Source organism: Paecilomyces variotii, assembly GCF_004022145.1.
Source record: "Paecilomyces variotii strain CBS 101075 chromosome Unknown C8Q69scaffold_2, whole genome shotgun sequence".
In the NCBI taxonomy this organism is placed as follows: Eukaryota; Fungi; Ascomycota; class Eurotiomycetes; order Eurotiales; family Thermoascaceae; genus Paecilomyces; species Paecilomyces variotii.
This window is the reverse complement of record NW_021167141.1, coordinates 637850-653508: the sequence shown is the minus strand read 5'-3', so window position 1 is coordinate 653508 and position 15659 is coordinate 637850. Positions and strand designations below refer to the sequence as shown.

At 49.9% G+C, this 15659-nt stretch overlaps 5 protein-coding genes across 5 annotated transcripts; 1 reads left to right on the top strand and 4 right to left on the bottom strand.

Moving 5' to 3' along the window:
* Positions 1 to 90: 90 nt before the first annotated feature.
* Positions 91 to 2038, bottom strand: C8Q69DRAFT_137783 (putative phosphatidylinositol transporter). The gene is made up of 3 exons (XM_028625385.1): positions 1461 to 2038; positions 1174 to 1297; positions 91 to 1099 (listed from the first exon to the last, which is right to left on the bottom strand). Exons 1-3 carry the CDS (start codon positions 1697 to 1699, stop codon positions 428 to 430), a joined length of 1035 nt encoding a protein of 344 aa, XP_028487122.1. The 5' UTR covers positions 1700 to 2038; the 3' UTR covers positions 91 to 427.
* C8Q69DRAFT_137826 (hypothetical protein) lies at positions 1684 to 3106 on the bottom strand. The gene is made up of 2 exons (XM_028625386.1): positions 2886 to 3106; positions 1684 to 2047 (listed from the first exon to the last, which is right to left on the bottom strand). The coding sequence occupies exons 1-2, from the start codon at positions 3053 to 3055 to the stop codon at positions 1852 to 1854; spliced, it is 366 nt and encodes a 121-aa protein (XP_028487121.1). The 5' UTR covers positions 3056 to 3106; the 3' UTR covers positions 1684 to 1851.
* Positions 3107 to 3123: 17 nt separating this feature from the next.
* On the bottom strand, positions 3124 to 5640 carry C8Q69DRAFT_441669 (GTPase activating protein Sar1; the record flags this gene model as incomplete). Its single annotated transcript, XM_028628766.1, has 4 exons — positions 3124 to 3284; positions 3342 to 5184; positions 5238 to 5371; positions 5430 to 5640. The coding sequence occupies 4 exons, from the start codon at positions 5638 to 5640 to the stop codon at positions 3124 to 3126; spliced, it is 2349 nt and encodes a 782-aa protein (XP_028487120.1).
* A 5564-nt stretch (positions 5641 to 11204) lies between these two features.
* On the bottom strand, positions 11205 to 13952 carry C8Q69DRAFT_455565 (ribonuclease H-like domain-containing protein). Its single transcript, XM_028629784.1, has one exon. The coding sequence runs from the start codon at positions 13823 to 13825 to the stop codon at positions 11477 to 11479; it is 2349 nt and encodes a 782-aa protein (XP_028487119.1). The 5' UTR covers positions 13826 to 13952; the 3' UTR covers positions 11205 to 11476.
* Positions 13953 to 14105: 153 nt separating this feature from the next.
* C8Q69DRAFT_137734 (mitochondrial distribution/morphology family 35/apoptosis) lies at positions 14106 to 14775 on the top strand. The gene is made up of 4 exons (XM_028625384.1): positions 14106 to 14291; positions 14347 to 14384; positions 14443 to 14513; positions 14572 to 14775. Exons 1-4 carry the CDS (start codon positions 14251 to 14253, stop codon positions 14659 to 14661), a joined length of 240 nt encoding a protein of 79 aa, XP_028487118.1. The 5' UTR covers positions 14106 to 14250; the 3' UTR covers positions 14662 to 14775.
* The last annotated feature ends 884 nt before the right edge of the window (positions 14776 to 15659 follow it).

The following is a 15659-nucleotide window of genomic DNA, read 5'->3' as shown; positions in this document are numbered from 1 at the left end:
TTCCACGATCACATTCGCCATAACTCACCAACCCTCTCTAAATTTCAGACGACACAAAAACTAGCAATGAAGTATCCCACACTCCTCGGTTCCCATGAGTTCCCTTTCCTTATATCTATTTGGGGGAGCAAAAACGTAAAAGCAAGTCTCAACAATCAGCTAACGGGACCAGCCTCCTCTGCACATGAAACCCTGTATTGTCGATGCCGCGAAAACTTATCCAAGAGGAACCATCGCAAATGAAAAAAGAGAAAAAGGTCTTGAGTCAAACGAGAAGGTGAAAGGAATATGTTTCAGTGCTTCCTAAATCACAAAGTGGGCTCCGTGCCATCGATGGTAGGACGGCCACATGCTTGGGGTGGAAAAAGGCCGACCGCGGACAAGAGGCGGACATCGAGAGAGAAAGAAATGTTTAAGTGCTGTGAACCTATGCAGTAGCCTTGGCCTCCTCGGTAGCGGTGGCATCAGTTGCGGTCTCACCCGCAGCGACAGGCTGTCCGTTGCCTTCCTGAGGGCCCGTCGCCTCAGTCTGGATGGTAGCCTCATCGTTACCAGTCTTGGGAGTCGCCCACTTGGGAGGCCTGGTCCATTCGGGCTCCTGCCAGGGGCCCATGTCGCTGAGGGCGCATCCGCCAGGGCACTGGCAGGTACCGCCGAACTCGACGGGAAGGTTCTCGGCAGGGACCTGAGCCAGGAGCTCCTTCTTGTAGTTGCTGCCCAGAACGTGGATCTTCTGCACAGTGACGGGGTCCAGGAAGCCCTTGACGACACCGAAGACGCTGCTGAATCCCCAGGGGGCATTGATCAGGTACAGCTTGCCCAGCCGCTCAGGGTAGTAGTTCTGCGAGATAGCGGACGCCTGGCGGACATAGCCGTAGACGGAAGGCACGTTGGTGATACCGACTCCCTTCAGGTCCATGATCGTGCAGCAGGTCTCCAGCAACTTGCCAGCCTTGCGCGAGCAAGCGGGCAGACGGGGGTCAGCCAGCTTCTCGTATTCGCAGACGAGGTTCTGCAGCATGCGCTCGCCGGTGGTGATCTTGTACATCGCATTGAGGTCAATCTTGCCCAGCTTCTCGATATAGACGGGTCGTCCATCCTAAGGACGCGCCACGTAAGCACTCATCTTCGATTATGACGGTAGGTAGACACGGACGATCCTCCGGAACATACCTTATCAGTCTTGTGGTAGTATTGAGGGTAGTACTCGAAAACCTGAGGCTTCTCGGTGTACTCGAACGTGCGGACCAATTCATCGGTTCCGAACTCCTTCCTCCACTTCTCGCATTCAACGAACCTGGAAACGATCCCAATGTTAGTTTACTACTGCATTGGTCCCTAGGAGCAGTTCCTCCTGTGCGGAAGAGATGATCTTGTTTCCTGCGGACAGGTGGCGTTTGTAACCAGCACGTCGAGGCATCAGGGCGGGCAGCATGAGGGGTAAAAAAGGAGAAACGTACATATTCTTGGCAGCCTCGACGTTGAACTTTCTCGCCCGCAGGAATCGCAGCAGGGTCAGCGTATCCAGACGGTCCTTGTAGCCCAACTGCTCGAGGGTGGAGCGCAGCAGAACGACCTGAGCATCCTGCTCGGGGGTGGTATGGCCGGGGTGCCCAGACTGCGGCTCGGGGGCTGTCGTGGGGAAGTCATAGTCGTCGTACTTGGGGTCGAGAGGGAGAGGATTCGGTGCAGAAGCCATGGTTGCTCAGCGGATAGTTAAATCTGTTTTTCCTGGGCTGCTGAAGCGTTGATGGAAAGACTTCTGGGGAAATGAATAAATACAAGCCGGTCGGTGAGAGAGAGAGAGATTGACCGTAGCGGGCGGTGAGAACGGCCTGGCCGAAAGGGGTCCTAGGGCGCGAGGAGAGGAAGTCTGGCGGAGAAACGTGGCCAGGAGAGAGGCGCGAAAAGAGGAATGCTGCACTCTGATCGTCTGCCTGTCTTGTCTTGCTTTGCCGTTAGGGGGAGTGGCGTGTGGAGATGCCTCGAGCGCTGGTTCTTGGTCAAGTCTGTGTGCGAGCGGCGGTCTTGTCTTAGACTCTTGACTCTAGGGACTAGTTAACGGCAGGTGGCTAAAACTAATAATACATCAACGGGCGGCGAAAGGGGTCACTGATAGACGTGCCGATAGAGAAGGACAAATCACCAAGATATCAAGCCAATTAATCGACTATTACGGGCAATAATACATATAACTAACCATCCGTCCTCTGTCTCGATCGGCGTGCTGGCCCGTCTCCGTCCCCCGACTCTATTAGTGCGCTGCTCCGGTGGTGACGTCTGCGACCTCCTCTCCAGACAGCCAGCTAGAAAACCAAAAGAAAAGAGAAAGAAGAAATCGTCGATATTAATCAGATCATTTACGGGATTCGTTAAAGACAATGAATTCGAGCATCACACAACAAAATGGTATTGGGCAAACAGGTAAAAAAAAAAAGCAAAACAAAACAAAAAAGAGGTCATGTATCCGTAGTGCTGCCACCCAAGCAACACCGTAACTATTATTACAGAGATGGGTTGTAAGAGGAAAAAGGGGGACCATGACGAACAGCATCACCACCAAGAAAAATAACCAACAACAACCAGAAATGGCAGAGGGGATGTCCCAAATTCACATACAGGCCAGAACAAAAAAAAAGAAAAAGAAAAAAGAAAACAATCCCCGCTAGAGATCCATCAATCCACCCGATTTCCCCGAACCAGCGGGGTAGTCGACTAGCCAGGGCAATCGACCGGGTTCTTCCCACGCATTAGGTACTTTCTCTTCAACTGGCAATCGTCATGGTATAAAACGCGAAAAGGAGAACCAGCGTTCCAAAAAAACAAAACAAAAAAGGCAGCGACGAGGCGAAACGAATTATGTATAAGGAAAAGAGTATTCATACTCTGGAATCGTAACATGGCAGAGCTCCGAAAGCGCCCGCCCGAGAAGATCATTGCGGGATCCCAGCGCACCGCACAGCAACAGTAGCAGTAGCATCTCGGTGAGGGAGAGGCTAGCTATGCTCCCGTCATCCGGAGACACGAGAGCGCCCTGGCTTGTGCGGCGGTACATCGGATCAACGCCCTTCCCTTCATCGATGTCATGAAAAAAAACAAAAATAAGTGTTGCGTCATTTCTCTTTACCATCCCTTCTTTCGTGCGAATCGTTTGTTCAGAAGCGTGAGCACCTTGGTCACATTGAACTGCACATACTCCAGGTCGAGATCTTCCTGGTTGTCTTTCTGCATCTCCAGCAGGTCGTCAAGCTTGAGGTCGAGCTCGAGAAGCCCGCGTGCGCGACCTGTCAGGTTGTTAGTATAAAACATTCGACTCGGGTGGAAAGTCAGATGAAACCCACCTTTGTAGTGCAGGCTGATCACAAAGGTTCCCGGTAGGGGACTCTTGAACATAAAGTAGATATTTGCCCGCCGGTTCTCGGGCACGTTGCTCTTCCGGATCACGCCCTCCTTTTCGAGTTGCTGGTGGGTGAATTTGTATGGGCCCAGTTCTTGGTGCTTCTGTGGCTTCCTGTGCGGGCCTTCCGATTGACTGCGGACATTGTGCAGATACGACTTGTAGGTCTCCAACTGTCCAACCAGATAGGCGTTGTGATCACGGATCGTACGGAAAACCTCCTCCAGTTTCCTCGTCTCCTCCAGCACCTTCTCCTTCAAGGACCCCAGGTGGACCAATTCCTGTTCGACCTCATCCCGGAGCAGGCTGAAGTCGTCAGAACGGTCGATGACCCCCATCTCCTGGAGCTGGCTCAGCAGTTCCATGGTGCGGATTCCTTTTCGAACCATGACAGCGTCATTCTTCAGCGTGGCAGCCGCTTCAGCGATCCGGTCGAGTCGAAGAGGACGCCGGGTGACGGAAGAGTGTTGAGGGAGTGCACGCAGGATTTGGACAAAGGTCGACTTGGCTTCCATGAAGTAGATCTCCTCCTGCGTGATATCGAGAGCAGCAGTGAGATCGTCAATGGCAGTCTCGAACTTGCTGAACAGCGGGAGGTTGATCGTCCGATTCTCTTTTCGGGGTACCTGCGGGGGAGCGGGTCCTAATTCCTGGAGCAGGACTTGCAGGTGCGAGTGCTGGTCCTGAGTCAGCGCAGCGCAGTGCTTCTCCAGCAAGGCATGTGTGCTGTAGACTTCGTTCAACGTGATCTGGAGCTCCAGGTCACGCTTAGACAGTGCGACGTAGTTGTCCATCTCCAGACTCTCGTAGAAATCCTGGACTTCACAAAGATCCAGCATGAACTTGTTGACCCGTTCCTTGTTCTGCTGGATAAAGGGCTGCAGCTTGGCCATGTATGGCTCCTTGGCGTAGGAGGGCTTGTTCGCCAAATTCTGCAACATCTTCGCGATCAAAGTCAACGTCCGCCGGGGTTTATCAGAAGGAGTCCCATCGACAAGCATGTAAGAGCGGGGTGTGACGATCGCCGGGTTAATGAACCGCAGGAAGAAGAATCCTCCGATCAGTGTACAAATAGTCTGATCCTGGGCATCGGGGTATTTACGCCTTGACAAGCTCCGAATCTGCTTGCAAATCCATCGGATGCCGTAAGGAGTCTCGTCCAATCCGTCAATGATGGTATTCAGAAAAGTGTTGGCGATGTCGGTCAGCATCTTCAGTCGCGGGACAATGATAGCCTGCACCTGTTCGTTCTCAGCCGCAACCTCGGGGGTGACCGACCTCGCGAGGTAATCGGGGAGAGATCCGGTATCCTCCTCGATCTGCTTGACCATGCTCTCATAGACCTTGAGCGGATTGATCTCCAGGTCGACCTCCTTGAGTTCGATTAGTGAATTAATTTGGTCCGCCAGCACCTGTTTCAAATAACCTTGGCCGGGACCACGTCGCGTGTACGTAGTCATCATCCGCGATACAGGGGTATTTTGGCGCAGCAGAGATGAGTATTCGGGTGTATTATCGAATTGGTAGGTTAACACGGACTGGAACATTGTTAAAAGCAGGTGCTCCTCCCGGCTCTCGTATTGGTTTCCGTATAGGGTGAACATGACCGTCTGGAGAAGGGAGTCGATCTCGGACATGCTCACCAATCGGCAGAGGTGGGCAATGTGGCGCGGTTCCGACTGCAGAAGGAAGAGTAGGTTTCCGTATTTCTGGGTCTTCTCATCGTTTGGAAAGAAGCCTTCCTGAGGATCGGCCGAATCGTCGAGATGGCTCGCAACTTCGTTTTGCTGTGTCCTGTAAGCAACGCAAGCACATCGTGTGTGGTCAACGGGTGTCTCACTTCTTCTAGCGCCATGCGATTCTGAATCAGCAGCGCGATTCGGGAATCCAGATAGCGCACATCCTTTTCCAGGACGAAGTTCTTCTTCGATTGTGACGAGATCTTTGCTTTCAGTTCACGGAGGTACTTTTGTGCTGCAGGAGATGTTTAGTCCGGGTGCCATTTCCGCAACAAGCACGAGCCGAAGCTTACCTTTCGCCAGGTCATCAGAGATCTCTAGGTCTCTGTCCTTTGCGGACATAGACAGATACAGCGCGGTGACGGAAATGCGCTTCGATTGGCGGGCGGACCGACCATCGTGAGAGGAGGAGAGGGTATTCTGCCGTGTGACTGGCTGATAGGACCCCGAGGAGGACGTCGAGGCCCTTGAGGCTCTCGGTTGGAGCATCGTTGCGACGGACATTGGATAATTATGCGAATGGTAAGGGGTATCAACAACCCAAGAGAGAGAAAGTCGCAGGGCCGTTCCGGCGAGCGGGGAAGGTATATCAATTGCTATTCACAAAACGAATTGACCTCCCGTCGTGGCGGCCAGCGAGCAGCGGTGAGGACGCCAGACAGTATTATGCGTGCGACTCCCAGAGGAGACGGCGGAGGGGGGAAATATGATTCCCAGTAAACAGGGTTATGGTATCCAGATTCCTGCACTGCACTGGTGTCACCCACTGCGACCACTGTGAGCGGTATTCTCCGTATACACAGGCCCGGGGCGGTCGACTGTCGAAACCAATTGCTTTTTCCTACTTCACAGGACTCGAACGCAACGATAGGCGAGTCGACACTGATTACCGGACAAGGCAAGTCGGCGTCTGGGAACTGCTAGCGGATCACGAATTGTTGCAGGCAGCAATGAGTTCGTATGGGGACTGAGGCTAATCGCATCCAGGCGAACCACAGAACAGAGGGCGCTTCCGATGCAATGCGATGTTTGTCGGTAGCGGCGTAGGTCGGGAGATAATGGGCGAACAATCGAGTGGACGAGGGAACGAGACGCGGATACGGGAGGCGCTGCACAAGGGACAAGGAAAAAAGGGAAAAACAGAGAACAGACAGGAACGACAGAGACGCAGCAGAGAGATTGGACGAGAGTCTGAAAGTCACAGACACGGCCGGAGAGAGGGGGTTTGGACAAGAAAAGATCGGGGGGGGGGGGGGGTGGTTTTTTGGCGTGTCGGCAGGTGGTTTTGCGCCGGGCCTTGATGGGTCAGGATGGAGGCAGTGTGGAGTGGCGCCGATGACAGGAGCAGGAATAGGATAGGGGCCAGGGGTAAGTTAACAGTATGGTAGAGTAATAACTATGGTAGATAGAAGAGAGGAGTCAGTTGGCCTGGTGGATAATAAGGATTTTGGTGGTTAGTAGTTAATGTAGTGTACTTTAACTACTCTCCTCTACTGTATTATTCTCGTCGACACATTTTGTGCATGGCCAATGATCCCAATGTTGCATCCATCCGTCCATCCCACGAGAATAATACTTTTACTGTCGCCAGGTCTCAAACAATAATGTTCTCCCTCGATGATGAGTATTACTATTACTCTACCAACTAGTTCACTATTAGTTAGTTTACTCACGAGAAAAGCCCCCTCTCTCCCGTCTGACGCAGGACGAAGCAAGGGGAATTCAGCTGGACCACCAGTGTCGCACGCCGTTTCGAGTCGGATCCCTGGGCTGCTCAAGGGCCGTTAGTTATTATTACTCTAGTCGCCTGGGTTGACCCCTGGCCCTGGCGTCCGGCGGTCGCCACCCTTCTGGGTTTAAGGTACAGCCTCTATCTAGCTCGACTTCACCTAGTCCAACTGCTCGCAAGGGGCCAAGCACGCGATAGACTCGACGCTAACTCCCTGATATTCCCTGGGAGGGCGAAAAGCTCACACCAACCCTCAAAGTATCAACGAGGGGGGGCCATCGCGATCTCCTCTCGATGGTCACTCCATCATACTAAAGTTATCTAGTCGGTCAGCGCTGTGGTCGACTCTTCCAGTATAGTAGTAGTTCTGTACGACTAGTTAACAACTGCCGTAACTACTGTAGTAATTAAGTTAACAGACTGACCTTTGGTGTGCTGGGCTGATCCACCCTGATTGTCGCTCGGATCGTTCTTCGGCTAGGCCGTCGAGATGGGCGCCAGGATAGAGTAGAATACTCCGTAGGCTAGAGTAGTCTTAGAGTAGAGTAGAGTCCAGAGTAATAATTATTATTATTGTATCTCCATAGTACAGTAGTTCCCCAGGCCGCAGCAGAGACAGACGTGCCGTTAATCTGCCGCTGCACAGAAGCTCACAGTTCCGCTTGTGCCGTGGATGCATGCACCGTTTGTTCTAATCTAACGGTGAAATGCCTATAAGAATGGTTCACGGGAGTTCTACTAGACTCCACTATCGACTCGCATCAAAAAAACACGCCCGTTCCTGTTCCTGCGTGCTTCCCGCTGCCCGCATGGCCAAGTGGGGGAGTATCCGAGCCATGGCTGCACCACTGGGCTGTGTATATCAAGTAGAGTACAATTCATTATTAGTTAAAACTCCGTAGACCCTTTTGATCAGAGTACAGACTCCAGAGTAACTGATCACTTGATCACATCGGCTGCCGCCTCGGAACATTTCTACCACTCTCGTCTTCAGTGCGGTCGCTTCATCGCCCAAATGGGGCTCTTTGCAGCGTTAGTTGCAAATATAACTCCCCAAGATCGATCATAGGAGATGACAAGTTCACCCGTTTCAGTAAGTATACTACTTGTACGGAGTACTCGATGCCACCACCTGTTTAGCTCACCTGCTGCAGGGCAAAGCGTACAACATCTTCTAGCCGCACAGCATGGCTGTCGCTGATCATCATGTCTTGCTGAGGCATGTCTGGACGCCAAGTCGCTCTACTGTACTGTACAGAGCACTTTAGATGATCTGGACCTAGTTATGCATCTCCTGGTCTGTCCATCAGCCCGATTCCCTCTCATACGCATCGAGATCGATCCAAGTTTCTTGTCGTTCCAATCATACCTGGCAAAACCTGTGAATCTATGAAAGACAAGATCCTGATTCTGGTCATCCTAGTGAGCGGAATGGGCCGACTAAACTTCATTGACAGCCTGACAGGTGACCCCGCTGCGCATGAACCTCACGGAGGGTATCTGCCGTTAGTGTACACTATGGTAGATCCACCTCGATGCTCTACTCCGTACTACTGGCGTGAGTAAGCTATGTCCTTTCAGGCCATGGCAGAAGGGCTCTGATCGCTGAGGACGCAGTAAATCAGTAACTAACTAATTGAACTAGCTTAACCATCCTAAGAGTTGGTCTCATTCATCGCTTCGAGGCAAGCGGAAGTACGTCAATTGTACGGAAATGACAGCCGTGACATCAAACCGCGCCAGCCTCAAGCAAATAATTCCGATAGATGAGGATGGGATTCCTATCACCGTATCTTGCGCAGATCTCCAGATGATTCAAGATAAAGAAACAGGGTTTTGTCTTATTCAAAAACCCTCTTTCCCCACAGCGGATCTTGGTTTAGGTAATAAGTCGACTGTTTCAAAAGGCGACTGATGTCCTGACTATCTATCTACAGCACATGGCACCGGACACTACTGCATAGGCCATATCCTCTCTTGGCAGGTTTCCGGCCTCTCTTTTGCTCTAGTCTTCAAGCTGAGATCGTACATTTGCCTTTGGCTCGCGTGGCTGCCAGGTTAAAAATCATTACACCCTCTCGCCGAGAAAGCCAAATCTGACTAGCAGCAGAAGTACAACGCGCTATATCTAGTCGATTTGACAAGCACAGCGCCAGGGCAGATCTGTTATCGAGTGAAAGTCCGGTCCAGAGCCAGCAAGTTCAGCTGTTTAGGAGCAGACACCTATCTATTATTATTATTATTATCGCCTATCTGAGGAAAACATCAATCTCGGCTGCCGGCAGTCGAAAGCACAGCCGAGCTTTTTTAGCTGAAACGCATGGATCCTAGCAAGCGTAGCGTCCATCGAGGGTGATCTGTAGCAGGAAACCCGTGTATCACATCCCTAGGGGTGCCGTCTGCTGGTCACCAATTAAAAGAACGGCAGGAAGAGACATCCGGATTTATTGAGTGCAAACCCGAATTGATATCAGAGAATAGAAAACTAGTCAAGGGAGATGATGCTAATACCGAAAAGAATTTCTCCACGCACTTACGTGCCACGAGACGGGACGCGCACGGCAAAACATCCCCCAGACTTTGCAGAATTCATAACGCCTGTCGTAACAACCAGCAACTGAGCGTCGACTCCTCTTCGATGCTGTGCAGCCTCCTCGAGCAGTTCACGACAGCAGTTGATCGGAGCGGCTTGGCTTGTGGGGGTCGATCGACACCAGTCAATTTCATCTGCATCGCACCTCAGTAAGGATCACCGGTGCAGCCGGACCACTTGACAACCGCGCCCGATCAGCTTCATTGACCCCTCCGCCTTCCAGGGGTCTTGAAGTCAAAAAAAAAGAGCTGTTGGTTAAGTATGGTACGGGGTAATAATAATAATAACTACTCCACAGCCAAATGAAAAAAAAAAAAGGCAAACAATCTATGGTTCACGACGTTACTCCATACCAAGAATGGATAAAAGATGAACTTTGAAGAAGAAGGCTGGCTCTCTCTCCAAACCAAACCTATCTCTCATGGATTCTGGAGCAAAAATCAAACTCGTAGATAGATCAGCTGATCCAATATGCAGTTACTTAATTAGCTCAATGGCAAATACCATAATGATATCAGTGCGTCTGGGTCTTTCATTTCGCCTATACAAACTCTGTAAGAGATAGTTAAATAAAATGAATGATCAAAGCTTCTGGGGGAGAAAAACACACGACACCCACAATTTTCGGAAGATCATCCATTAACTGATTATTACATATTATTATTACCCGGCTACATCCATCCATCCATTGTTCTCTGAAGGAATAATAATAATATGTATCTATACGGGCAACCGAATACGAGCAGTAGATACTCACCAAAAATAAAATAATGTGGCATTTAACTATTAGAAAACCTAAACCTAAAATCGACTAGTAGACTCGTGGCTGCGAACGTTGAAATAATCAAAAAGCCCACACGGTCAAAACGGATGTCGTTTAGCTCGTCTGTTCCACTCTACTCGAGTACCTAAGAGCACCCTCGATAGCGACAGAAAAGAAAACGGAAAGGCAAACCATCCTTGCTTTTAACGGGTTACTCGCATGGTAATATATCCTTGTGTGGAGATAGATAGATGAATAGATGGATAGATATGTATGTATGTACAACCCTTACCCCGTAGTCTTGCCACTCACAGTAGAGTATAATTTATTCATTCCAATTTCCAAGTATCCCCAACTCCAGTTAATTGATTAGTTGAAATCATTACGTTATGACTGGCCAAAATAAATAGGCTAGACTATCACCCGTTGGAAGGAGTCAGTGCGTTTGTAATTGTATCGATATTTCCCATTTTATGTCTGTGCTTCGTTTCGAAATCGTCTCGCGCTAAACGCCGATATGACATACCTACCTATGGATACATAGTTGACAGGCCCTGCTAGTAACGGATAACGTTACAAGGTATTGTAGACAGGAGGAAACGGACTGTGAGAGATCTAAAAATATAAGGAAGTGTCTTAAAAGGTAGAGTAATGGGGTAACAATAATACGTGTATATCGATATGTACTGGTATGCTTCATTGCTATATATAATTAAAAACTCTCGCGCGTGTTGAATAGATAGTCTTATAGATAGATAGGTATCCTCCCAATGACGTCGATCAGGAAATCTTGCTGAGCTAGGTGTCGAACTACCTGCTGAAAGTTTACCAGAGTACACTTCCTTCTCAAGCAAAGCCTCGTCTGGGAAGTAATTGCCAACGGTAGATTTAGATTGCTGATGCCCTTTTGGACCCGGAAGGATACGATTTAACGGAGGGATCTCCACCAGGAAAGATCTGGTTACTCAATTTCGATATCGCATCCAGGACTTCGTTACATTTCCGGCAGTTGCCGCTGATACGAAAGGAATAATAGCTTCGAATATCATGTCAAGTTACATTGATGTGCAGGTTAAGACTCTTCACAACATATTACCACAAAATACGCCCGGGTATCGCCATGCCACAATTTTTCAGATACATGCATGTTGCATCCACCGTCCAGGTCCCCTAGGTGAAAAAAAAATCTCGAATTGTGCAGCAAAGAAAAAGCCAACGCCGTAGTCGTGCAATACATTCAACCCCTTCCACCATTTTACTTCCTGAATGTGAATGTCTTGCCTGTAGTCTCTTGTTTCGTCTTTCGTGCACCCCGCGGGCCTTCCAGAGCTTTAGCATATGGGTCGAACCGCCTCGATTTCGTGTGGTGCCGGCTGTCAGGTTGGCTGGGGTTAGCGTGGAGCACCGATTCGGCAGCACTATAGTCGAACGGGGTCGCGTCTTGAGTTTGACGGCGAGATTCTTCCGCAGCTGATTTGTTCTTCGACTCCTTGGTACGTTTCTTCTTGGTCTGCTGCTCGTTTGCGCCTGGGCTGGTACCCGTGTCGCTGCCGTCAATCTCAGAAGAGAGACTACTCTCGGTAGTTTCAGCAGCGACGGCCTTCCGCTTCCGCGGGCCTCCCTTCTCCTTGACAATGAATATCTCATTTTCCTTCTCTTTACTATCGGCAGCGGCAGCTGGTGCCTGTGGTTTCGCTTGTGGGATCGGTTGAACGGTGGAGGTGCCCAGTTTTTCCTTCGCCTCGGAAACAGTCATGGGCATGGCAGGGATGGGGAGAGAAAGTCGAAGAGCTTCCGCCGAAGCCGTAACAGAATACTCAGGCGGCGTGAGCGGTGGCTGGTACTCGAGAGCAACGCCCCAGAATTGAGAAACTTCAGACCGAGAAGCGGTAGGCAAGGCGAGACCCTTCGATTCAAGAGGGGTCAATAAGCCTTGCTCGAGGGAAGTTACATCTTTAGGAGCAGCAGTCTGCGACGTCGAAGTAGTCGTTCTCGGTTTCATCACGTCGCGCAATTCTGGGCCGGTAGCACCGGCGATTTTCGCAGCCTTGATCACTGCTAGAAGATCCGAAGCTCTATCTTTCACTAGAGGCGTCACAGGAGAGATAGTCCTGAAGAGGGTTCCAAGGTCAAGGGGCATAGCCTGGGCAACCCTGAAAAGTACATGCTTCGGGAAGACACACTGAACGCCTTCATCCTCAGCCCTGGCCACTTCGTCGCGCCACTGATGAACAGCCTTGAAGACAGCGAATTGTTCTTTGCTCAGCATGGCCGGGCTCCTCACCAGGTAGTCGTACCAACCGCCCGGTCCCTGCCCCATCGCCGCATCATACACAGGCCGCTCGTATCGTTGGAGAGCTTCATTCTTCGACTGTTCAAGTACATAGTCCACGAGCTGGTGTTCAGGGGTCGAATTCTGAACAAGCTCATTGCGTAGATGATCGTAGACGTAGAGAAGATAGTGAGTGTCGGAGCGAGCGTAATCGAACATGGCAGTCGGAAGGGGCCGTATCCTCCAGTCGGCCATTTGATACCTCTTGTCGGCCTGGAAGTTCACAAATTTCTCGAGCAGAAACTTGAGACTCCTCTTTGGGTAATTGAGGGCAATCGAAGCATGGTATGTATCGAACATGCCTACAACATAAAGACCCAGATCACGCTGCAGCCAGATGATATCCATAGAAGATCCATGAAGTACCTTCAAGATGGCAGGATCCGCAAACACTTCATTGAGCTGCTGAAGTTCCTCTCTCCACGGCTTGAGTGTATCAACGACCCAATCCTTTTCACGCGTGCTGATCTGCATCAGTGAAACCAGACCGTGGTACGAATGTACATCATGGTGTTCCAGATCGATTGCTATCTCCTTTGCTGACTTCAGTTCTTCTAGCATATCCTTCAATCCTTCAAGAGTGTCGACAAATGTCGCGGTAGTCGATTCGAAAGGAAGATAGTCAATAGGGGGAGAGGAGGTGTAGGTTGAGGACGGGTATTTAGCAGCTCGAATTTCAGTTTCGTATGGATTCTTGTAGCCCTTCCCAGAATCTATCAATTGTAGGGACTCCTCCAATGGCACAATAGCATGCGGCTTCGTTCGGAGGAGCGGTCGGAATGGCTTAACATCGGTATTGTCAGGAGCGCGGTCGAACTGAAGCTGAGGTTTAGGGATTTTCGAAGGGCCATAATCGTAGATGGTAGGAAATTTCTGCGTGGGATCTTTCCTCTTCGGCACATTTTGTGCGTGCTGTTGCTGCGACGGGCTCAGCTTTTTGATAACGCCCGTAAATTCGTCTAGACAAGCATCTGCTTTCTCTAAAAGAGTATCGATAACGTCCACTACCCCGCGCCAATTGTCTTCTATGGAATCTTCATCCTCCAAGACTGGAGCTTTGGTATCCGTGCCCGCAGTCGCGACTTTCAGTAACGATGATGTCAGAGATAGAAGTCTCCCACTTTGCTCGTCAAGACTATCGGATATCTCAGCGCTCGAGGATCTGTGGAAACTGAGGTCTTCAGCAGACAGTTGGCCAACAGTACGGGTCGTCTGTACTAGTTTCGAAATCACCCGTTCTTGAAGCGGACCAAACTCAGCGGCGACGTCCATGGTTGACAGAGTAAAAAGAGCACCTTAAAGAAACAAAGCACAACAGAAAAGAACTCAAGAATTGTAATAACAGAGAAGAAACAGGACAGAAAAGGACCAGGCAGACGTTGTGAGCCTGTTGTCTGCTGGTCGCATGCGACAAAAAAATATTATCATTGAAGCGGAACAAGAAGATATACCGGAGAAATGTGAGGCCGGCGGAGAGATCAGGCTAGCTGGAAAGGGTTAGACCAGGCACATGAGGTCCATGGACCAAGATCCATTGCTCACCTTCGGGCGTCATCTATCTTGCTCGTTGCTCTACCGAAAAAAAGGTCAGCCGTGTCCCATAAATCGCCGGTACATCTTAGTAGGAGGTACGTGTGCTGGGAGAGGGTAATATAGGACAATCTTCACACATTCATCTGCATCATTTCATTGCCATCATGTCGGCCTCTCTTGCTCCAGAATGCAATAATATCAAGGAGTATGTAGTTCCCGCACACTGCCATTTATTGAACCAACTGACCATCTGTGCACAGAAAGTATGATGCTTGCTTCTTGAAGTGGTACAGTGAGAGTAAGAACATGCACATCTTCAATTGTCGCTAGGGGACAGACTTGCTGACGATCAACAGAGTATCTCCGTGGCAAGACTGCTTCAGATGACTGCGAAAAGCTCTTCAGCGAGTACAAGAAATGCCTGACGGTTTGTCTATCTGCCAGTTTTCTCTTCTCGCAATGTAGCTCGCTGACGGTGCGTACAGGGTGCTCTTAAAGAGCGAGGCATCGACAGCATGCTGGACGAGGCACGAGGGCTCGGACTCGAGAGCGATGCCGAGCACCTGAAGCGATAGCAGTCGTGCCTCGTTTCAATCTGTTTCTCCCTCGACTGGTGCCCCTAGCTACCAACCATGTATGATAATGTAAACAAGAGCAGCGCGTTTTGCAGAAACAAATGGATCTCCACTCTGAACGTCCGTTTGAACAGAAATAGAAGAAAAAAGAAAAGAGGAAAGAGAAAGGAAAAATAGCGGTGCAAGCCTTTCTCAGGGAAAGAAGTACGCTACTCACCTCGTCACTGTTCAAAATACCCTTTCTGCTGCCGAATAGTCGGCCAAGACTGCCACAACAGAGAGAATATCGTCTCGATGACAGTCCTCTCTGACGATTCCGCTGTGTCGGAAATCATCGACCGCCAGAACCAGGTCGGTGTCCTTGAGCCTTTTGTGCCACCGAGACTCAATGTCCTTGTAGGTGGCCTGCGTCCCAAATTTTCTGCGGAAATCCTCCTCGATTTTTCTCCACCCAAGCCTAGTGCCCATGTAAATGGCGATAAGGAAGATGTCGTTTTCGATGCTGAACTTGCCGTGCGCCATTTCTTGTTTGTGCGTGTGTGGAACCAGAGTCTGAAGCGCGACTGAGCGATGTTGTGTTGTCTCTTATAAGAGACTGCTGTTTTGGTTTCTGCCCCTAACAGCCGCCTCCTTTCTTGATTGTATGTATTACAACCTGTTCCTTTGCACGTGCATTGTCCTGTCACTACTGTTTCCTTGTGCACGTGAGTCTACGCGTGCAGGGAAGTACCTGCAAGCTATATATGATGATCTGGAGATTGCATAAGACTTTGGAAGTGTTCCGGATCCCTTTTACATCTATTATCTTCGCTGAATATATTCAAACAATGAATGGCCTTAACACAACTCCTATGGAAGGTACACTCAAGGACTCTTTAAGAATGATACTTCCTATATATCAAATTATCAAATTTTCTAGCCAACAATATAGTAATAAACTGACGACCATCTATCTCTCATAAATCACATTCCTAATATTCTAAGATTTGGCACCGGAA

Coding starts and splice junctions, on each gene's coding strand:
- C8Q69DRAFT_137783 (XM_028625385.1), bottom strand. CDS start 1,699: ATGGCTTCTGCACCGAATCCTCTCCCTCTCGACCCCAAGTACGACGAC. Junction 1,298..1,460: donor GTCGAGGCTGCCAAGAATAT/GTACGTTTCTCC, acceptor GATCGTTTCCAG/GTTCGTTGAATGCGAGAAGT. Junction 1,100..1,173: donor ACTACCACAAGACTGATAAG/GTATGTTCCGGA, acceptor GCGCGTCCTTAG/GATGGACGACCCGTCTATAT.
- C8Q69DRAFT_137826 (XM_028625386.1), bottom strand. CDS start 3,055: ATGTACCGCCGCACAAGCCAGGGCGCTCTCGTGTCTCCGGATGACGGG. Junction 2,048..2,885: donor TGCCATGTTACGATTCCAGA/GTATGAATACTC, acceptor ACTAGTCCCTAG/AGTCAAGAGTCTAAGACAAG.
- C8Q69DRAFT_455565 (XM_028629784.1), bottom strand. CDS start 13,825: ATGGACGTCGCCGCTGAGTTTGGTCCGCTTCAAGAACGGGTGATTTCG.
- C8Q69DRAFT_137734 (XM_028625384.1), top strand. CDS start 14,251: ATGTCGGCCTCTCTTGCTCCAGAATGCAATAATATCAAGGA. Junction 14,292..14,346: donor GAATGCAATAATATCAAGGA/GTATGTAGTTCC, acceptor ATCTGTGCACAG/AAAGTATGATGCTTGCTTCT. Junction 14,514..14,571: donor AGTACAAGAAATGCCTGACG/GTTTGTCTATCT, acceptor CGGTGCGTACAG/GGTGCTCTTAAAGAGCGAGG.